Genomic DNA, 23,531 nt, shown 5'->3' with positions numbered 1-23,531 from the left:
AAATGGTAAATGGTAATCCAGAGTGTTTATTTATTCAAATTTTAATTAAAATATCAGTTTTTCCTTTTTAAGGGTTAACAAAGACTGGACTGAAAGCTAAATACTTCTTACAGTTTGATGCTGGAAAATTTTAGTCAGTCTCAGGAGTGAGAAAGGTGGAATTTATTTATCATCCCCACCCACTTTACATAATCACCAAAAAAAAAAAAAAAAAGGAGGGGCTCACTAACCCTGTATTTTTCAGTAGAAGCCAGCCAAGTTTGTACTATTAATAAAATCTTGTGTTGCTAAGTCTTTCCTTTCCTCATTAATCTCTCTGTGCAGATTTCCTAATCACCCAGAGCACTTTTAAGATGACGCGAGTTCATATTTACAGCTAACCTACAAATATGCTCCATTGATTGTTGACCATGCTGTATGCCAAGTCTCTGAATGCTGCTGCTAAAACAAAATTTACAAAAGTGTTAATTTATACTTTTACACAAGACATTTACAATAGGTGGTACAAACATTCATCTTGATAAATATATTAGATACAAATCCTGCTTCTTGTTATCAGGTGTCTTTGGAAAATTGCTTACATATTCCATATAACATTTTTTTTAACTGAATTTATAACTAAAGATCTTCACACAGGTAAAACAGCTGCATCACAGCAAATCATTTTTTTGTTTTAAAAATGTGGTTTCAACACTTCAACATTTCCTCCAGTCCACATGTCTGGGAACAAAGTAGTCCTCGTCGTTACTTTCCACCTGAGCTCCAGCTATCTTTTGGCTTGTGGCTGGTACAGAAAGGTGCCGCTGTAGGTGGACAGGATCTCCCTGGCTTCGGTTGTGGCCAGCTGACCTTCGGTTCTTACCATAGCCACTTGGTCTCCTTTCCTCAGCGGTAGGATTACATTAAAGGATGCTGTACCCCCGCAGCCACAATTACCACCAGTCAGGCCTGAGCTCTGTAGCCTCTGTACGCTGCGGTTAGACACAGACAGCACGGCCTCTACACGATCGCCCTCCTTTGCGGTCAGCACACCTGAAATCAGGTATCGGCCATCCAGCGGTACAGTAAAGATCCCTGAGGGTGAGGACAGGAATGATTCAGCCTGGGTTCAATCAATAATGTTACTGATTAGTACTCTCTTGGTTTCTAAGTCTCTTCCCTATTCATGGACCTGCAATGAATTGATCCTAATGAGTTTTGGCTCTGTAGCCAAAGCCTGAATTATCCAATTCCTCTGTGTCACAGGACTTCATTGTTACCCAATTAAGAATTAAAAACACATCAATTAGCCACACTGCTGTGCTGGGTGAGTCATTCCTCAGTTATAACAAACACGGGTCCTGCAGTTTATTTTGAATCATCTTTATATTCACAGTCCTGCTTCAGATACTCATGAGAGAACACATTTCGTATTAATCCACAACTGAAAATAATCCCTGACTAATGTTTTATTTATTTGTTTGTACAAAGCACAACTAAGTGCCCAGGCTCATAATAACAGCACATTTTTATGCAAAAAGACAACATATCTGCATATTATCAATGTATCACAACGATACCAGCAAATGTTACAATCCTTTTAATATTGAATCTGTTTTTTTATGTGTGGATCTACCTGTGCTGGGATTGTAATGTCCTCCGTCATTTACTAGCACTCTGTTAAAGCGAATGATTCCAAAATCTCCAGAGAAACGTTGCTGAGTGAGGCCGGCAGAGAAGGAGAAGGTGTCTGCCAAAATGCTATTGTCAACTGAAACTGGATGCAAACAGACAGGAATGTCGTCAATCAGTGTTTCAACTGATGGATAAATGAATACATGATTGCTGCATTTAAATTGATCAGAATCAATATGTATGTAATATGTATCTATCACAAATTCAATTCTTTTTGTAATGCCTTTAATCCTTGCTGAAACATGGACAGGAGATTTACCTGGTGAATCAGCTGGAGCTCGATAAACCGGGTTCCAGGGCACCTTTACTGCTGTAAGAGCTACAAGGCATACACAGTACATGTTAACTCATTATGTATTATTACATAATACATAATACATCATGTATTAATATTATTATTATTACTTCTTTATACTTATTAATCTGTCATTGGTGTGCGTGTACATATATATAAAGAAAATACAAAACTTTCTGGTGAATGCTTGCAGACTCACTAAAATCCTTGCACAATCTGCCCACACACCCTTAAAGAAACACATCCAGTTCCCACTCCCTCGCACTCCCCGACTAGAAATTATTCACAGTTTTTCCAATGCCTCTTTTTACATTGATACAGTAGAAGAAGCCTGCAGATGCATGTGATGTAACTTGATAATGATCTGGTAAAATACCTTGGCGTCTGGCTGATTGAGGCATGAAAGAAACAGGCTTCAGAGGAGGATAGCCTGCAAGAGCAACAGATGACAAAAATATTATGTTTTATTGTCATCTGAAGAGACGGGGTCAATCAGTAGTATTGCCAAATACAGTTCTTTGGTTTTCCATCTGGATCTTATGGCACACTGTGTGAGAGATTCCAAGAGAAGGTATAAATCAAAACAAAACTTCAAGAACTCTAGACTTCGTAATTGTGGATTTTTGGAAGCAGATTGTTTTTCCCAGCTGTTTCAAGACAATGCCATCTAAAATCAGATTTAAGCATCCGTAGTTTCCACAAAGACTGACATTGAAATGTATTTATTATTAACCAAAAACAGACTGAATTAAAAACCAACCTATGACAAGCATTCAGATGGCAGTAAAGAAAAAATATGCAACAATAAAGAACTGAAACGCTGAAACAAATCTCACATCCCATCCAAAAGCCCAAAGATGTGGGTGAATTTTAAGTTTTTTTGTTTTACAAGTAATGGGGGTAAGACTAATTGGCATTTCCCTGGCTAATTCTCCCACACTACCAGTAAACAGTAACAATATGACTAACGTAGGCTGTTCTCTATTCCTTTACTGCCAAAAAGCATTGAGGCTAGAACAAAGCCTTTGTTTTGTTTGATATTTTATTTAATCTTTCTACGTACAGCTTAAATAATTAAACCCCAAACTGCCTAAATCTATGTCCGGCTTCCTCTTCCTTCCGATTTGGTTTGGCACCCAATGAAAACCTTCACATAGATGACAAACAACTGTCCATGCATTATTAATTCTTCATGGCACAGATTCAGCAAGGTGCTGGAAACATTCCTGAGAGATTTTGATTCATATATACATGACAGCATCACACAGTTGCAGCAGATATGCTGGCTACCATTCCACTACATCCCAACGGTGGTTTATTGGATTGAGATCTGAGTACAGTGACGTCACTGTCAGGTTCAGGAAACCTGTTGGAGATGATTTGAGCCAACAATATTCAGATAGGTTGTGGTGTTTACATAATGCTCATTCAGTAGTAGGGGGTCCAAAGTGTGTCAATACACCACCAGCAGCCTCAACTATTGATACAAAGCAGGATAGATCCATCTAAGTTTCCAACTTAGACTTGAGTTTACTTTGTGTTTTTCACTTGGTTTTGCTTTTTTCTACTTGCTGTTGCAGCATTAAAATACACTTGGCCAGGGTTAGGAAAATATTGTGTTTTTGATTAAAAAGCTCCCTTGACTGCAGTAATCCTTCATGTTTCAAATAGTGATGTGGGAGTGAGGCACCTTTGTTGGGTCTGTTACCTTGCATGTAGCAGAAGCAACAAAAACAGCATGGTTTTTTGCCCTTAGAATTGGTTGTTGGTTTTGTATTTCATATACAACTGAATTAGTTTTGTGCTGTAAATTTGAGAGGCCTTGAGTTAGACTTAATTAGATTGCAGATTTTCATACACATCATAAAATAAGGCCTGCACCTTCATAGTGGATTTTCAGCTGTATGCTTAAGACAATACCAGAGGTCATCATGGACCTTAAGACTACTCGCCTGGTGCTCCTGCAAACCCTTTAACACGGTCTCTGGAAGAGTCCTCAGACCCTCTTCGCACAGTCACCCTGCTTCTGTATCCTGGAGGTCCCGCCTCTCCCATCTCCACCACAGAAATCTCGGGCACAGTCGGCACACCTGGTTGCCGAGGACTGAAAGGCTGTCTTGGCGGGCTGATGTTTATTCTGTGTGTGTTTGGCTGCACTGGTTGGCCTGGGCTGTATGGTGTTCTGGGGTTGGTCTGCACAGGGTCGATGATGATAGGGATGTGGATTTGTTGGATTCTGTTTCTGTCTGGCAAAGACGCAGGCATCTCTGGTCCTGGCCTTAAGGTCATTCCTTGGAAAATGAAACAAAAAAGAGACAGAGATCATGATTAATGGTCAGATCAGCTGTAGTGCTCCTCCTGGCATTGTCAGCCATGCTGGCAGCTTCATGGGTGAATTTATCCACTGTAAGGATTTGAGCTAAATACCAATTTAGCAACATGCGCCCATGTTGACCATCACAGTCCAAACATTTCAGACATATAGACATATAAATCTCCTTTTCTCACTCATTAACAGTCCAGTCCTGGTACCTGACATTTTCAGAGGAACTTTTGTTTGTTTTTGTTTGCTGAACCACTTAATACTGACCTATGAATCATACGAGGATGAAAAATGAATCTAATTCAAGGAGAGAACCAGTGTTTATAACCAGCAAATAACTGATATTCAGTTTATCTTTAGGCACCTTGTTACTGCAGTCAGCTGCATTTCTTTAGTGGAATCTATGAAACATTGAAACAGGAAAATAAATAGAGCAAATACCTGACCAAGAACCTCAGAAATGACCCTTCAGTTGATCCATCCATCTTAAGCAAGGGGCTGAGGTTTGTCAAACTACACAAGAACCTGACTGAAAATCAGTAGTGACATTTGGAGTGATGAATCCAAATTTCAAATTTGGGTTCTAAGTTTGAGAATATGATGGAGACGCTGTCATGATTTGGAGCTGAATTTTAGCCAGTGGTGTTGGGGGATCCTGTCAAATTGTTCAAATTATGAATGCAGAAAAATACCAACAGATTTCAACATGCAGTGCCTCCTTCAGAACATCTGATTTTCATATTTAAAAATTTCCAAATAACATATGCAGTCATGGTTAAAAAAAAAAAGTACACTCATTCATTTCTAAGGTTTTCCATATTAGGACATCATTTCAATAACCCGGTCTTTTAAATGAGGTAAATAAAACCTCAGATGAGGTAGAGAGCTATGTACACCCTTTCTGCTTCCATAGGAATTAAGAGGATAAGTAGCACAAATGTGTTGGTAATCGAATGCACTTGATTAACTGATCATGTGTAAGCGCCTCTATAAAAGTAGAGGTTTTGGGAGTTTGTTTGTTCTGGAGTCTTTGTGGGTGTGTTAACACAATGCCAAGAGGGCATTGTGCCTCCTTGAGAACATCTGATTGGCAATGGCTTCAATGATCCCAAGCACACTGCCAATGCACACTACCTGGGTAGAAAAACAAACAAGGAACCTCACAAACTGGCTTCCCTAGAGCTCAAATCTCAAAGTTATTGAAGCGGTGTAGAATAATCTTGACAGAAAACACAATAAAAGGCAGCCAACATTCAAAGAAAGGCTTTGGATGTCCTTCAAGAAGCCTGGAGAACTATTCCTGAAGATACTTAAAGAAATTACTGGAAGGTTTGCCTAAGAAAGTTCCTGCTCTGCTGACTTTCAGGCTTGTTAGAAATGTACAGACTGTCTTTTTGCCTTATGTACTATATCTCCATGTTTGCACCTATTTCAATAAATCTCTGCAGCTATCTTTTCCTAGCAATGTGTAAAGACAATACTTTTGTACAGTACTGTACCATAGCTGTAAAAAATCATTTATAACAGTTGTAAGTTCTCTTGCAGCCAAATATAATAAATCAAAAGTCAACTGTTAATTCAACTGCACATTCAGCCAGTGATCAGTCCTACCTGAAAGCAACTATATTACTTTAGAGCCTGGCTGTTACTCTGGATTATAAAAGTAATCAGGCATTCTGGTTTTATCAAATAAAACATCATCTACCCGTCAACAAAATTCGTCCTTCTTACTCCAAGCTACTCAGAAACCACATGTACTGTATAATCAAAAACAAATTAAACCCAGCAATCATGTTGTACTGAGATAATCAGAAATCTCTCATTCATTTCCTCCCCATGCCTCCTCCAGGGTGCCGGTTGCCTAAGTGCATATTTCCCATGAGCTCTCAGCCTGTGTCTCACTGAGGGGGAAACCGCGAATTCGAAAAGCACAGAGAAAAGCGCACACTCATATGCATGCTGGTACAACGAAAGGCGTCACCAAAACCAGATGTTATTGCTTACAGGCAGACTGAGACACCAAAGGGTAATGCTTTAGTCACTTGCGCCTCTGCAGAACTGGGTGACATCTCGTGAGTGTTCACAAGTGACTGAAATCGTCATGGGATATTGCGGCAGACAGTCTGATCGTGCAATGGTGCCAAGGGTCACAATGCAGGGAGTGGCTGTTACACACTTACAATAATGCATCACTCAGAGTCTAATCTTTCTTGCTATGCACATGGACACAATTTCATCCTCCACCCCATTTTCCTACTGTAATATTTATGATGGGAGGCTCAAATTGTGCGCCGCATGGCAGACCTCTGGGATTCCTCTTGTGTATGAGAGTCTCCTCTGAAGACTTCCAGATGGGCTCCTGGGTCAGAGTTGGAAACACCTCACCTCATATACTCAGATATCTCACCGGGGGAAATTGTGGCACCACCTCAAAATTCTGGTGATGACTAAATTTATACGTATGTGTGAGTGTGCCTTGGTGTCAAATACAATTTTCCATTCTTTCCCATCAGACAACCTGAGACTTCAAAAGGCCTTTTATGTCTCTTTTGTGTGTGTGTATTTCCTCATCACAGCAGACAGTTAATCCTCCTGCCTGTCTCTTCAATATAAAGCCTAAATGATCAATTGCAAAGCATTGATCCATGAAATCAAAGCCCTTAATTTATCCCTGCTTTAAAACAACAGTGATTTTTTTTTCCTTTTTCATTTTCTGTTGCCTTTGTCCATTGCTAGACACTCACAGGACAGGGTGGAGAGAGAGGTGGAAAGTCCTCTGACTTTCTTGGAAGGACAAATTGAAAGTAAAAGCTGGAAAGAAGCAGAGCGACAAGGGAGTAAAGTGAGCAACTCAGAGAAAACAGAGAGAAATAACAGGGATGTGATTTGAGCTGGGCTGGGATTATCTCCAAAAAAAGGAATAGGAAAAAAACATATTGCACATTAAATTGTAAAATTCAGCATGAAAATTCTGGCTAGTCACTAAATAAATTTGAAACAGAAGTATTTTTTTTTTCATATTTTAAAATTTCCTAATAACATATGCAGTCATGGTTAAAAAACAAGTACACTCATTCATTTCTAAGGTTTTCCATACTAGGACATCATTTCAATAACCCAGTCTTTTAAATGAGGTAAATAAAACCTCAGATGAAAGGATCATTATGAATGCGTAGAGAGCTATGTACACCCTTTCTGCTTCCATAGGAATTAAGATGATAAGTAGCACAAATGTGTTGGTAATCAAATGCACTTGATTAACTGATCATGTGTAAGCGCCTCTATAAAAGCAGAGGTTTTGGCAGTTTGTTGGACTGGAGTATTCGTGGGTGTGTTAACACAATGCCAAGAGCGGAAAGACATCAGCAGTGATCTCAGAAAAGTGACTGTTGCTGCCCGATGATTTGGGAAGATCTATGAGGCTATTTCCAAATAATTTGAAGTCCATTATTCTTCAGTCTGAAGTGGAAAACATTCAAGACAGTTGCCAATCTTCCTAGGAGTGTATGTCCAGTAAATTTCCCCCAAAGTCAGACCATGCAGTGACTGCAAAAAACCCAAGAGCCACATCTCAAACTCTATCGACATCAGTTAGCATGTTAAATGTTAAAAGTTCATGACAGTACAATTAGAAAAGACTGAACTACTATAGTTTGTTTGCAAAGATTTTCCAGAGAAAGCCTCTTCTCTCTAAAAAGAACATGGCAGCGGTGCCTTGGTTTGCAAAGTTACATCTGAACAAACTGCACGATTTTAGACAGCAAAACTTTTTTTAGTTTTTTTTTTTTTTTTTTTGAGACACAGGACCTGAGCACCTCACACTAATCAAGTCTGCCATGATCTCCTTTGTTTTCTAGGGTTATATGTGAGACCATCTGTCAGACAGATAAAAGCTTAGCTGAAACTGGGTCATGCAACAGGACGGTGAATTGCTGAAAAAGACAAGGATCAAGGTTTGGCATTGACCCAGTCAAAGTTCAGATTGTAATGATGTGGCTTGCATTAAGAGAGCTGTGCATGAATGAAAACCTCAATGTAAAGAACAATGCACCAGAATTCCTCCACAACAATGTGAGAGTCTGATAAAGTCATACAGAAATCTTTCATTTGAGGTATTGCTGCTAAAGGTGACTTAACAAGTTACTGAAACAAGTTTTTCATATACTGCTTCTGCATTCTGGCTAACGAAACCGTGTCATTAGCCAGAATGCAGAATGTATTTACCTTATCTTACCTTACCATATCTTGATATGTAAAACTTTATACTTAACAAAAGCTGTACTTTCCTTTTTCCCTTTTTTTTTTAACCAAGACTGTATGAAACTGGTTTGTCAATTCTTGAGAGATTGAAATCTCTTGCGTAATTTTAGATTTTGTTGGTAGATCACAGACTTTTGAATGTTTCCACAGAGTAATTTCTTCTTAACCACAACTCCCTCTCAGAGGGAAAGCAACTAGATACAAAACCACAAGCAGTAGTGGCAGACCTCTGCAGCAGGAGCAGCTGCTGAGGGCAAAGCAGTGCCAACACTTTAAAACTAAAGTCACACAATTCCAATTCAACAGTCACGCTGTGTAAGGGCAAAGCTATTCCAGTCAATCTTTCAGTTATGTTATTACAACACATCATCTGTTTGCAGCCTCCTCTGGGTCCTCATATGACTGTGTGGAGAATATGAGCTCAAACACAGAGAGGAAACATTTCAGTAGGCTCTCAGCCACCACCACACCCACAGAGCAGGGATTTTTTGTGGATATTTTATCTCTATTTAGACAATTTCTCTCCTTTCCAAACTTGAAGTAACCATTAAATCTCGAGCCACAAAGTACAACTCCCTCTCTTGTGGGATTTAGGACTAAAAGAAAATGAGATTACTCTTTGAAGGGAAATATTCTGACACTTTTAGAAATACAGTAAGCTTATTTACTCTGCTCATGCTGAGATTTAGGTGAGTTGCCGCGAGCAGTTTGCTAATGCAGGCTGGAAGAAAAATTTGAAACAGGTCGCCTGGTGTCCTGCCGACCAGCTTCTCAGAAATGCTCTATTTAACAAGCTGTATCTTTGTTAAATCAGTAGAAAAATGGCAACTCAGTGACACTTTAGCATGTTATGGGGGGAAACCAGTTACCAGTTACCAGGCAACAAGTTGACACTCAGGGAAGTTGCAGTTAATTTGTCTTGGAACCAAGCTAGCGGTTTTCTCCCTCTTTGAGCTAGGTTAGCATGTTGCTACAGTATAGACTGAAATAATGATGCACACAAGAGATAAATGTCTCTTTGCTAAAACGGACATATGAAAAATGCCACAAATAGCAGACAAACTTGAGTGATTAAAGAAAATGCTGGGTAGCTTAAAATTCCCTGCTCCTCTCTCACCTCAAGAGGCCAATCACAGTAAGAAGTGATTGTGAATGCCAGCTTGCCTGTCTCAGAAAGTTGCAAAGAATAGCTGACACAGCCACCCTCTATCTGAAGTTGGAAAGGTGGGAAGTGGGGGGTTCTGATTATAAACCAAACTTAATGTCCCTTGTAAGATAATGAAATCAAACATCCTTGTTTGGAAATAACAGGCCATATTTGGCAAATGCTGAAATGGGTACAAAACGCCTTCATCGGCCCTCCTTTCTCCGCAGCTCCCCATCGCTCTATTGTTTTGGAGAATAATGTGGGAGGGACTGGTAATGGGGCCACAGTCATGACATCACAGCTGAGGGTAGCTGAAGCATCTGGTCCTGGGTGTGGAGCCCTTCTTCTCCCCTCTCCATCAAGACTGACTCCAGCGGTGAGTCAGGGCTCTTAATGAGGACCAGACTCCACACATCGGGCTTAGGTCACCCTGCGGGAATCTCTCGAGGCTGGTATGTGTACATGTGTAAAGAGAAAGAAAGGAGGGAGGGGTAGAGGTATGTGTACTGAGGGACTGGGAGCTGAGGTTGAGGTCCGCAGTTCTGTGGTATTGCAAATAAAGGGGAATTATGGTGAAAGAAAGAAGACCTCACAACTCATGAAAGGACTGGGGGAGAAGGAGCAGTCTGTTGAGTGTTTAAGTGATATTTACGTCAGGGAGCAACAAGGCACGTAACACTGTGAGTAAATCATCATAGGCACTGGAATGGCTGTAAAAATTTTCAGATTTCATTTGCATGTTTCATTGCCTGTACAAAAAAGGGGGATTCCTGGGACAACACAAATCTAAGCCACAGGAAGTCTCTAATGTGGGCCTCTGCTTCTCAGTGCTGGGACATATTGAATGACATGCTGGAGGCAAGCACGGGAGGCTCAGTGAACTTGTGCCCTCCCATTTTGAGAAATACCCTGTAGCTGTTCAAGCCTTCACGTAAACCAAGCCAGCATTATGTGGAGATTATCCACAGGAAAAGTTTGTGTTTACACAGATGTTAATCATACTTGATAAACTCAGATAGTGAAAACTAGGCAGGACGCTGACAAAAAAGATTATGCGCATGTAGCCGCTACTTTTTTACTTGGGTTCTTCTGGCTAATTTCAGTGCTTGACTGCACTAATGTGGGAATCCCCTGAACTAATGGACCCTTAAGTGGCTAAACTGTGCCATAATCTGACTCCAATTACTGTCATGATTCCCTATCGTGATAACTCTGCCCGCTAATGAAGCAAAGCCTGCTAGCTAGTTGAGACAGCCGACTTGTAAATGCTACAAAAGGCACATGGCGTACTCTTCTCGTTGCTTCATACTGTACTTCCAGCACACCCTTTTCATTACCGTGCCTCATTAATCTGATAGTATCACTCATTTGCTGCCATACAGATCACACGAAAGCCATTTGCTGCCACAGCTGCTGTTGTTTCATTTCACAAGCACCACCTACATGCCCGTATTCACCTTTAGGCTCTGAATGTGTCACTGTGCTCCAATCAAAGTACGCGTCAGATGTTCACAGGGCGTCTGTAAGGTCTCCTTCCCCGTCTCTTTCCAAGTCAGAATTGGGGGGGATGATTCAGGCAACTTTTGGAACTCATATTTTGACATTTAGTCCATGTTAGCAGCACTCTACTGGTGTGCAGAGATTAAAGTAATCAGTGTCTGAACTTCATCTTTTTTTTGACTTTGCATTCTTTACACAGCTATTTCCATTATTTTTGGGAAAATGAGTGCAACACTGAATGTCTTCCAGGAAAGACTTCCAGAAGTATGCATCTGGATTCATGTTTAAGTGATTAACTCTGTCAGGCCATTTTTTTTAAAGCCTTTGTGTGTTTACGCTTTAAAAAGCTGTGAACACTTTCATCTTTTGTTGTGTTTGGTTGATGCAATGTGCAGAGTGCTTGTTATTATGCTCTTTTAAGCTTCATTTTGGGTGTGACCATATTAATGTGTGGACAAGAATGTCACAGCTGTCCATTAAAAGTTTGTTTGCGATTTTTAAAAAAAATAAAGACTGAACTGTTTTATTGCTATCAACTCACCTGGCTCTTTGTCAGCGCCATCCTTCAAAACACTTTTGGCCATGGCGGATAGCTGTCCCTGAAACTTCTGCAAGGATTTTTGCAGAGCGTTGATTTCTGCTCCGTGATTTCCACATGTGATGTTCATTCTGTCGACGCAGTCCCGCAGGCCGGCAACATGTCTCTCCAGCCCATCTTTCAGGTCTTTGATATTAGCAGAAACTCCGTCTAACCTTCCACAAACCTTTTCGAGTCGGGTTACACGTCCATCTACAGCGGAAATGCCATCAGAAACACCCTGTGTGTTCTGTTTACATTCACTCAGTTCAGATGACACCTGTCTGCTAAGCGTATCGAGTCTGTCCTCCAGCTCCCCCACCTTACGTTGATTTGATTCAGATGTACTCCAGCTGTCCTGTGCTGTACTGCCTTCGCCTCTCTGCTCAGCATAGCAGCATGTTGAGTTTATTTTCTGCATATCTTGGTTGTATTTGCCTAAGGAATCACTTAAACCAGTAACAGCGCCAGACAGACCGAGTACGTTGTTTTCAAGATTATTCAGTCCCTTCTTGAAGTCATCCATCCTCTGCACACTTCTCTCTGCTGCTCCTGAGTACCTCTGAACAAAATTCTCAAGTTGGCTGAGCTTGGCTGTGTTGGAACTCACGTCTGTGTGAAGGACGTCCAGGTCATTTCTGTACCGATACAGGTCCTTCAAAATGTTTTCTAGACCATTAAGTTTAGGTGCAGAAGTTACCTGTCCTGCGGTATTTTGTGAGCCTGAACATCCTGCAGAGCACAACTCTCCAACAGTGTTAACCTTGTCATCCAAACCTTGGAGGAGGAGCTTGTTGTTGTTAACTTCTGACTGGATGGCATTAATAGAGTCACTAAACTCCCCTGGGAAATTGTTTTTGCTCATTTCCACCAGCATGTTCGTAAACTGGTCCTCCATGCCGTTCAGACGTCCATCCAGAAGCATCCGAAGAGCTGCCACTTCCTCTGTGATTGTACGGGTTAGCTTTTCCTCGATGTAGAAGCAGTGAGTCTCTGCATTTAGTTCTGTGATATTTATACGTGCCTCCAGCTCCTCAATCAATACGGAAAAATCGCTGATGCTTTCCTGTGGAGCAGACAGATTTTCCAGCTCATTGTCAATGCGGACATTCAGGATGCGGTGAGCCTCTGCAATGCGGTCAATCTCACGCCAGAGGTCTTTATGGTCACCATGTTCTTTTTCCTCTTTGGATGGATCCGTCTGCCTTTGGGTTCGCACAGGTCCATCTGCAGCAGCCAAGTCTAGACGCAGCGATCGGATCTCCTTTCGCAGATCAGCCTCCTTGGAATTGACCAACTTGGTAAACCTGTCCAAAACTTCATCATGGCTATCTTCACAGGTCTTCTGCAGCTTCTGGAGCTTGTCATTACATGAGCTCTGAGCTTTGGCCATTTGCTCCTCCAAATTCTGGTCAATCTCTTTCTTTAGGCTTTCAAATTTTCCATCAACGTAAGTCTGTATAACATCAAAATCCGGTATGGGCGAAGCTTGAGACTGAGAGGCATCCATGAGGACACGTATCTGGCCCTCATGACTTGTTGTGATTCCTCTTAGGTCTTCCAAAGCTTCATCCTTGCTTTGCAGCGCGTTATTGATATCGTCCAAACGAGCGACTATTTTTTCCATGTCCTTCTGTCCTGGCATCCCACCTCTGGTGGCCTGATGACCATCCAAAACGGCCGGGTTCTCCTCCGTAGCTGCATCTGTGGGACTGTCTGGTGGGCGCATGTTGTTTAGAAGTGTCATGAGCATCTTCTTCGTGTCCTCTTGCAGGTTTGCAGTTAACCCCGTCAAAGCAGACTGGAGATCCAGGACTGTCTGAGACAGACGTTGAACTTCACCTTCCAGAAGATGCACTTTATCTGTCCCACCAGGCCTTGTCACATGCTGCGGGGTCTCTCTTCGCTCCGGCCCTGGAGTAATGAAATAACTTATGAAATATAACATAAATAAGTAAAAGTTACTTTGTTAGTGGCACATACTAATGTTTAGTAAAATACTGTTAGTATAAAGTTGATTTCTCACTCTGTATGTGTCTGGTTGCATGTCCAGGATTTGGTGGGCGGTAAGGCTGCGTTCCCTGAACTGTTTGCCAGTCAGGGGTTGATTTTGAGTCTTTACAGTTTGGACCTTGGTAATTAGGACAGCATCTCCACTCTAACTCTGTGACCATCTTATAAGCAATCTTGTATGTGGGTCGAAATCGAGTTTTGTACCTGTAAACAAAAAGCAGAGAAATAAATGAGTTTTGTTGTTCAAACACATATGGATGTAGTCTCAAAGTCTTGAGCATATATAAATATAAATGGGAAACACTGGACTTTCTCAAAATCACATCCAGCCCTTTTGGAAAGTGTTATCAGTGTTATTATGTTCCGTGCTAAACTGCTCCACTACTTTATAAAAAAGAACCTGTTAATTGGTTGACTCTTGCAATCACCAAAACATCTGTTTTTTTTGTTTTTTTTAACATAGATATTTTAGAGCTTCTCCTTCAATCTTCACTATGTCAAAATTCCAGCTTTCCAGCCAAAGAAAGCATTTCCCAAGGAAACAATGGATGATATCACTTCCCTGAAGCCAGGGGTCATGTCATGCAAAACATCTGGAAAGTTACTATCTGAAACAATCATCTTTACACATTTCCCAACTGTCACTGGTAAAACTGTTCACTCTCAATAAGCAGGAACAAAAGAAGAAAGCAAGTGACAACAACACTTTAAGGTCTGCTTGTAATCTAATCCTAACATGAGGCAACATGAAGTCAGTGCTGTGTATCATAAGGTGAGGTGTCTCCTCTCATGACCAGCTCTTCTTGCCTGGAACTCTGGTGACCTAAGTATGATCAGCTTCCAGGAATCTTTTCCACAGAGCAGGGGCTCTCGTCCATGTGTTTGTGCAAGAGGATCACAAAGCAGAACCACAGATAGCATGTGTTTAAGGACTAACAATGATTCGCAAAGAAAAATGAATTAAATTGCAACACAGCATCTTCCAGTACAAAATTAAAAGTATTCCAGTCACTGGTGCCGACATTCCCATTTACAATGATCAGTTAATGATTTGTTTAGTGCAGAAGTTTGGGGATTGGATGTGGTAATCAAATTCTTTTAACTTTAAAAGTTTTATTTTTATTGTGATATGTTCATATTGTCAAAAGTTCATGGGTATTTAGGTTATACACTTATATATAAATGTATAACCTATACACATATATAACCTATATGTCACCCTAATGCGATTCCAGATTAATTGCTTGTCAGATAAACTCATAGCAAAGTCTATTTTGTCCATAATAGTTATGAAAGCTACAGCAACTCATTGAGTTATGTTTTAATCAGGGCTAAATTATTTCTAATGCTAACAAATTAGCAACTGTGAACCATCTGTTACAGTCTCATAACTCATTTGAACAAAGGACTAGATGGACAAACATGCAGATACATAAAGATGTCCTCTATAGGTGAAATGTTAAACACAAAGTCAAACCTTAACATGCAGAAAATTAAAAAAGGAATAGATCAAAAAGTAAATGTGAACTGGCTCAAATATATATTAATATTAGCACTTGCCTGTTACAAGCCTTTTTTTATTTTACTTATTCTCATCATGTTAGTCTTTATTTTAGACAGCTGGCAGTTACAGTTAATCTCCTTTATACACATGTGCTTGGGAAAACCTCTGGGCCTAGTTTCAGTACTTATACTGACAAACTAACCAGGGTGTGTGCAGGCCTGATGGCAGTGTCCAGCTACTGTAGCAGAGCTGGACAACCTTTTTTTTTTTCAGGCCGATACTGAGTTTGAGTTTTTAAGACAAGAGAAGGGCCTATAATTGCAAATAGCATGGTTACACATTACAAGGAAAATATCCATCCATCCATCCATGTATCCATTTTCTTTCAGTTATCGAATTCAAGGGACTGGGTGAGACCGAGAGGCTGGGTACACCCTGGACCGGTTGCCAATTTGCCGCAGGGCTAACACAGAAAGACGGATCACCATTCACACTCACATTCACTCTTATGGACTATTAAGAATCACCAATTAATCTGACCCCACGAGGAAAAAATGACTAACATTAAAGAAAAGCCATCAAAATCCTACATCAACATTTAAATTTCTCTGCATCTTTTCAGATGTCTCATATACATTAGCAGCAGTGATTCACCTTAAGATTCCTCAACATACTGTTGCTTTGTCTTCTGTTTATTTATTTATTTATTAGGGTGGGGAATTCTTTTCTTTTCCGTTTTGGACATTGCAGGCTGGATTTAGATGCTCTGCAGTCCAGAGCATCTAAGCCCTATTTTGCCCATGTGTGCACTATTGTGAACCTGAACAATGGCTTCTCTACATGCTTATGGAAAATGGCAACATAACATAAATTTCTACGTAGTATATGTCACCAAAAGTTTTTTGTTGGAAGAAGCGCAGCTTTGTTGTCTCATATAATGGTTACATCACGTTTTGAACTTTTTGGGGATTTTCTGGTAACACTTGCTTCAGCCTGGCTTGTCATTTAGTCCAACAACAGGCAGAAATGAGTAAACTATGGGTAATGTTCTCCTCTTTACTAGCTTTACCCACAGATTCCTCCCTTTGCCTATTTTCAGTGGGCTTTTTAACTTGCTGTAAAAGCTGTACTTTTTCTGCTTCTTCCCCAGCTTTGCAGCCACTGTGAACATTTCTGCCTCCAGCTCTCTCCCAAATAAACATTTTGTATCTATTCTGCCACATGCATCTAAACATGCACCCTCAACCCCTTCTCCCCGGATGCTCACGCCACTTGTTGCTGGCAGTCGGGTTGGTAGGCTGGGCAGGGGGCCACCACGGGCTCCTGGAAGCTCTCCACACTCCCCTGCACGGCGCAGCTCACGTTCTTTTGCACCATATAGGCGCACCAGTTCCTGAGGAGGGAGATAAACAAGGACTTAAGCATGTATAGCAAGAAGTGGTAATTAATTTTGAGCAATATATAGCCTACCAAAGAACGCAGCTGGACTATAAAAGTTTCATAACAAGCTCCATATGGTTTATGAGCTTTCCCTAAGGGCGTCGTTGCAGTGAGCTTTGTCAGATGTCCATTCCCAGTCTATTTTCATTTATCAGAAAACGTGGAAATGCAGTGGTCTGCTGTACATAAGAGACTGGAGGTAATCAGCGACGTCCCAGGGTTTATCTGCACCTTATCGCCAACTTTTGGCAACACTGGCGAACTCGAGCCAAATTTAGTCACAGGCTGATAGAACAACGGGGAATGCTATCAAACTACATATGACCATAAGAGGCTAAATCCTCAGGTCATTCAGGTAACTGAGAAGCCTGGATTGATTTTTTTTTTTTTTGGCAGAAAAAGAGCGCAGCGTTACCTTTAAGCAGAAACACCCGTCATGAAGCACGTATTAGTTTCTGAAAGACAGAAAGTTTTAAAGAGCTCGTCTAAACTGTACAAAAGTCATTGCTTACCCAGTCCTGTGTCTGTGTACCGGTCCAGTGTTTGCAGACCCGTGGAACAAGCCGTAAGAGGAGGGGGTCCCGTAAGTGAGCTGAAAGTTTAAAATCAGTGTGAAAACTACCCACCGCCGGTCCATCTCTCCACGCCTGTGCTTCATACTTAACAAACGCATTAAAATAAATATTTCTACCACAGAAAAAAAACTACCCTGTTATTACCATCCGCAAATTTCCCGAACTCCAAAGTTACATTCCCCCTGTGGCTGATTTGACTCCGGCGACTGAACTTTGAGGGAAGTCCGCAATCACTGCAACTCCCTTGGAATGACGTTTAAGGCCCACACCCTCCTCCTCCACCCCCCAAAAACACCAGGGGGGAAAGACTTCCTCAAGTCTATTATTCAAAAAACAGTCGGTAGCCCCAGCGGTTAGTTTTAATTAAATTATTCTTTTAAGTTTTGGTGGTTAAGACTCGATGATTAATTAATGCGAGGGACGAGGGGGGATGCGGGCATCAAGTCAAGTCAGTCAACAGCCAATAAGTCACACCTCACTGATAATAGGGTAATGTCATTTGAATGCAACCACCAGAGTTGAAAGAGGCGTGTGAAGTGGAGTTGATGATATTCATGACTTGGGATAACAGTAGTAATTTAAATTCCGTTGGATAATGGGGGAGGATATATATTCTGGTGTGCAGTCTGTTCCTTTCTGCATCAGCTTGTTGGCCAAATTGTATTTTTAAAGCCCAACTGAGCAATTTGCTGATTTAATAACGTGAATAGAGACAAAATGTACAGCATTAAATAGGCCTGCACTAGAGCTTCAATTCACAGCACTCGAGGCAGAAATTCATCGTCGGTGCTTTTGCACTGTGCGAAAAGTGCGAGAGTTTCCGTGCTCAACATGGTGCTGCTGTGAAAATGATTCTTTGTGTGAAATGGCTTGCAGTTACCCTGTTTCCCATGTTGCCGTGGTGCAGGAAATACTGTATAACTTCTTCTCCCTGATCAGACAGATGCTGTCATTTAACGCAATACTGATTAATGGGGGTGGGGAGAGTGGTGGTGGTGGCGGCGACCAGGGAAGACTGAGACTTAAATAAAGACAGGGTGAGAATACAAAGCAAGATGTGGTCGTCTGTGAGGATACAGAGGGATTCTTTAAAGCATCGTGGGAACGGGAAACGAATAACAACGCAAATGGATCTACAGGCACAGATCTAACCCTTCTCCGTCTGGTCTCTCAGACCACAGATAGCCATTTCCTAAAAATAAAGACTGCAGTGTTTCATCAGACAGCCTGCACCAGGTCGGCCAACTGAAAGATGCCGGAGTGTGTTACATAAGTGAAAAAAAAAGTCTCTTGAGGATTTGATTTTCAAATGGTTTAATAAACAACAAATGTCAGGTAAGCCTGACATTAACACCCACCCTCACGGGGAAGATCCCTTTAATGAGGTTACTGAGAGTTTCCTCCTTTTCCTGTGCTAACATATTTGCACTTCACAAATAAAAAATAAAATAGCTTACACTATAAAGTCAGCAAACTTCAACGTTAGGGCTTCTCAGATAGAGGGGAGGAAAAAAAGATGCTGTGAAGAGGCACTGTTGTTTCTTTAGTGTCCAGAAGAGGGCAGCACAGCAGCGATAAAAACAGCAGGCACTCCTTGTAGTCATGGCAATTCTTATCCGAAAGTGTCGAGAGTGAGAAAATGACATTTCATTACTGAGGCAGCATGAGTGTAAAATGTCCAGTTTCATCACCTTGCCGGGTTGCCTTCATGTCAGTCATCCTTGTCACGGGCTCTGAATGAACTCTTTACCGTGAGCAGCTTTACCGCCATCATACTCTTTCTCTTTATTTATAACTAATAACGACTGACATTTACAGCGTGCTGCCAACAGGTTTCAGTTTCACGAGTTCAGAACATCGCCCAATCTGTTTTCACTGCTTTAATTGTATGCGGATTAGAGCACGTGTTTATTGTCATTTTCCATGATGACATTATCAAGGCTTACACCTTCATAGTCATTAACTTCATATACGCCCTGACATTCATACAGAACAGGAAGTATGAAGGGTCACGACTGATGGAGAATACCAAGCCACATTTTTCATTAGAAAGAAGAAAAAGAAGAAGAAGACCCATAAACCCTGGGATATTTCCTCGTTGCACCTCTCCGGGATCAATTTCTTATTTTTTGACTTTGTCGAAGTTGGAGGCCGATGCATTTGTCACGGAGACATGCATTTTGCAGGGCCAACCCATCACGTGACCCCTTTTGAATCCTCCTAAATTCACCGAAGATGCGACCTTGATCTTTTCCTTTACCTATAATAAATGCGGCGGTGCACCTGTGGGCGGGGCTGCCGCTGCAGAGGCAACACAAAGCAGATCTCTCACCGGAAGGATCAGATGCGTGCTCCACTGCAGATTCGTGTCCTGAAACACTCTGCTTCAAAGCACGTGGGTCAGATTAAATTCAGACAGCGCTATCGTTCATGTAGGCACCCTGTGGATTTCTTTGTTTTGTCTTTACACTAAAATATCTTTGTGAAAATAAGTAATAAAGAATAAATAAAAACAACAACATTGGCTTTTTGTGTCACCAAGGGAGAGTGAGCAGTGGTGCAGAGATCACTTTCATTTGGCAAGCAGCAGCTATGTACCACGCGTATAACACCAGTGGGTGACTCAGTGGGAGAGCCGAGGCCTGCTAACACTGCCTACGCAGGTGTTTTTCAAAGTGGGGTCAAGGGGCTGCCCAAAGGTGCTGTAGTGGGATTGGTGCTTCAAATTTCCTTTTTCTCCCTTGCGCGCCACACAGTGAAACAGAGAGAAAGAAATGCAGTGTTTCAGATCACACAGTTTACTAGATTCTCTCACTCCTGGGTGGTTTTGCGCTGAAGAGAATTTAAAAAAGAAGAGATGCTTCAGGAGTTGTCCCTTTAGAAGGCACGTGAACACACATAAATGTATTTTTTGGCACAGTGAAGCAGATGATCACCCTCTCCCACTCTCCAAGGCTTTTTCAACGTGGATTCGTTGTAAGGAACGTAGAAGTTATGAAACCTTGGCGATTCAGCTCTGGTTGATCTTCCTCCCCCTTTATTTCAGAATTACCCCTCCAGTCTCCTCATCTCTCTGTTTCCTTCTCTTCCATTCCACCTCCTAGAGAGAGAGAGAAAGAGAGCGAGAGAGAGAAACAGAGAGAGACAGGGAGACTTGACAGAAACCAACTTGTATCACTGTCACTTTGTAATGGTCGACTAAACGAAAATAGCACCCTAATTAGTCAACCTTTCCATTATGTGTGACACTTACATTTGTGGGCGCTTAGCCCGATTGATCTTTTTAGGTTATTAATTGGCATAACACTGTGAATGACCTCCTCCGGATCAGGTTGGAGGTTGTTGGATTTTTCTTGTTTTGCTGAGGAAAAGCATAATGATTCACTACAGAGCCATGATGAGAACATAAGATTAAGAGAAAGTTCAAACAAATGTCATGGTCTGAGACAGACGGGGAGACAGGCGCAGAGACAAAGGGAGAGAGACATAGCTGCCTGTTGTGGATGTACACAAATAACGCAACCACCCACCCACTCACTGGCCTTCCCTACACAGAAACACAAACACACACACACACACACAGACTCCCACCCTCCCAAGCCCCCATTCAATTTCTCACACACATGCACACAGACATGGGCCCGTGCACGCAAACACACACACACAGCAGATTGGAAAAGCTGATTTATTGGTTGTAAAATGTTAATATAGCTATCAGCCGTGCTCATGAATTGTTAATTAAGGCCTTGACACGCTCGTCACCTAAAATGTTAATGAGGTGAGATTGCGTCAGGGCCAAGAGGTCTCTGTGAGCTACTGAGCAAAGACAACAGATGAGCCGAATTCACGAGCACCCCCACCGCCACCATCAGCCACCATCCTCCCTCCACGCACACTATAATAGGAAAGGCTGACAGCACCTGAGATGGGTCGTGCCCATTTGGTTATAAAGTAATTAAATTAATAAATAGTAATTTGAGAATTGAATGCTTCAATAGTGAGAGAAAATGATAAATATGATCTATTTTTATCCACCACCAGCCTGTATATACAGTGACCCGTACTAGTTGACTGACTGGAAGGAGTATTTAGTGTTTATTTACTACTTAGGAGAATGTAAAAATGAGATGATCTGTGGTAATAGTGAGTGATAATACAGTTTCACTCTACTCTAAAATAGTCCAGAATGAAGGCAACTGCTATATGTCACTGTTATAAGGCAATTCCAGCATCTTCAGCAGTACCTTAGCCAGGCTCCATCCTGATGAATCCACTTTAATAATAAAGGACACTTTGAGTTCAACTTTAAAATTTGATGTCAAACAACAACAGCGAGGCTGAGAATGGGGCAGCGGTGGGCCAATCAGTTAATTATTAATTCACTGCATCTGTGTTTGATTAGTTGAAATGCCAGCTAAAGGAGAGGTTAATCAATGATATTTAAAAATCAGTTTGTCATAAAAATCTGTTATGTCAAAGTGAAACGTGAAATCCAACAACAAGCCTTACTGACAGAGTCCTGTCAAATTTCAGTTGCGCTTTAAAAAACAAAACACAACACGGTTAAAGCCGTTCTTGACTAAATCCTTTGCTCCGCTCTGCTATAACAAGCAGAAATAAACTTGCAAGCTTGTTTAGACACTACTTGAGTCCCACTGCAAATGAGACTTGGTCTGCCTCTGAATTAAATAAACGCTAATTGTATACACATGGATTGATTACTAATTGGGCCTGCAATGGACAGACTCTCAGGGGACAAAAGTCACAGGAGGCCTCCTTGGCCAGAGTCTTTGTATAGTGTGGAGTGACAGTCAGCTTGTTTTGTTGCAAAGGTAGATCAAACAGCTACATGGAATATCAAAGACTGAAAAAAAACAGATACAGCTCCACTACACAGAGACACAGAACGACTTTCTGTCTCTTTGAGTCTTTCTGTATGAGTTTGGGGGTGTGCTTTCATGTCTGCGCCAAGGGGCCAGTCTCATAATATAGCTACGTGTATAGCCTACAGTATAGCCGATTAATATTTACAATACGCTTGTTTTTGTTTTTGGATTTAGGATTAGACGAAAGAAAAAAAAAAAAAATCACGTTTCTTCTTAGAAAAAGAAAGCAAAGCAGTAAAATATTAAATCCCTAATCCATTTTTGTACTCAAATGACAAAAAGGTGTACCTAATAAAGTGGCAGGTGAGTATTTCTTAAACACACTGTCTGTCTGCTCCTGTTAGCCAACTCAGGCCTATCATTTATGAACACCCACCTCTGGTTTGCCTAAGGTAACCAGCTAAAAGTTCATTCATGATGCTTAGGGAGAGCTCTGTGGAAGAGCGAGCATGTGGAATAATATCAGAGCAGAGATTTCCTGTGTTGCTGATCCAAGTTTTCGCTGTTTATTCAACAAGTTAGTGAATAGAGACATGAGCCATGGTCTTTAGCTCGTCCTAAAGGTTTTATATGTGTTAGTGGCTAATTATTGCCTTTCAACTATTAGCTTATTCTGAAAGCCTAATTTGGATTGTCTGAGGTCATGTTTCTTTCAGTTGTTGCTCGACTCTGACAAGGTTTATTCCTGTGGTGAAATCCAGACTCAGTTGCCAGTTTATTAAGCACGACTTGTTAAAATAAGAGCAGTCATATTCAGCAGTTTTGCATAAGTGATGGCTTTACAAAGACATTTCAGAGTCCTTTTTTGCTATTACACATCTCCTTATTTAAATGCTTGACAAAATATTAGAAGCTGTAATACTCTACAACATCTCTCTAAGACAGTTTTAAGATATGAAAATGGCTTAACTGCTGTAATGGATGTTAGTAACAGCTAGCTGGCAGATTAATGCAGACACTCGTGTGAATATGCTTCATGAAAAATTAGCTGTTGTTGTTTTTAGGGTGTTTTTGTCTCCTTTGCTTTCTTCATCTTTAAGTGTATTGTGAGTGTACGGTTATACCAAGTTTTGTCATTTTCAAGATGAACTATGACAATCCCATTTTTTTTGCATACACTTGACATTTAGTTTGACAATGAAGGAATTTTTTTCCACTCAGTAATGGGATTACGGTGGCTGCTTGCTGCTTTGTGTCCCAGTTACATCTAAACCTCCAAGCCTCTTGTTCACTCCTCTGTTCAGTCCTCTGGGAGAGCTATGCAAATCTATCTATAAAGGAAAATTCTTGCTGTTGTAATTCGTTTTTTAAACTATTTCTTTATTTTGTTACAGCAC

General features: G+C 41.1%; 1 protein-coding gene across 1 annotated transcript; it reads right to left on the bottom strand.

Annotated features, from left to right (window-relative positions):
• Positions 1 to 12: 12 nt before the first annotated feature.
• emilin2a (elastin microfibril interfacer 2a) lies at positions 13 to 17,542 on the bottom strand. The gene is made up of 9 exons (XM_006792183.2): positions 17,246 to 17,542; positions 16,561 to 16,686; positions 13,803 to 13,993; positions 11,741 to 13,690; positions 3,922 to 4,260; positions 2,346 to 2,399; positions 1,934 to 1,993; positions 1,616 to 1,756; positions 13 to 1,074 (listed from the first exon to the last, which is right to left on the bottom strand). The coding sequence occupies exons 1-9, from the start codon at positions 17,404 to 17,406 to the stop codon at positions 767 to 769; spliced, it is 3,330 nt and encodes a 1,109-aa protein (XP_006792246.2). The 5' UTR covers positions 17,407 to 17,542; the 3' UTR covers positions 13 to 766.
• Positions 17,543 to 23,531: the final 5,989 nt, after the last annotated feature.

This window comes from Neolamprologus brichardi, chromosome 18, assembly GCF_056152115.1.
Source record: "Neolamprologus brichardi isolate AB-2024 chromosome 18, ASM5615211v1, whole genome shotgun sequence".
In the NCBI taxonomy this organism is placed as follows: domain Eukaryota; kingdom Metazoa; phylum Chordata; class Actinopteri; order Cichliformes; family Cichlidae; genus Neolamprologus; species Neolamprologus brichardi.
Note: the sequence above shows the minus strand (reverse complement) of the source record. Positions and strands in the feature narration are given on the sequence as shown.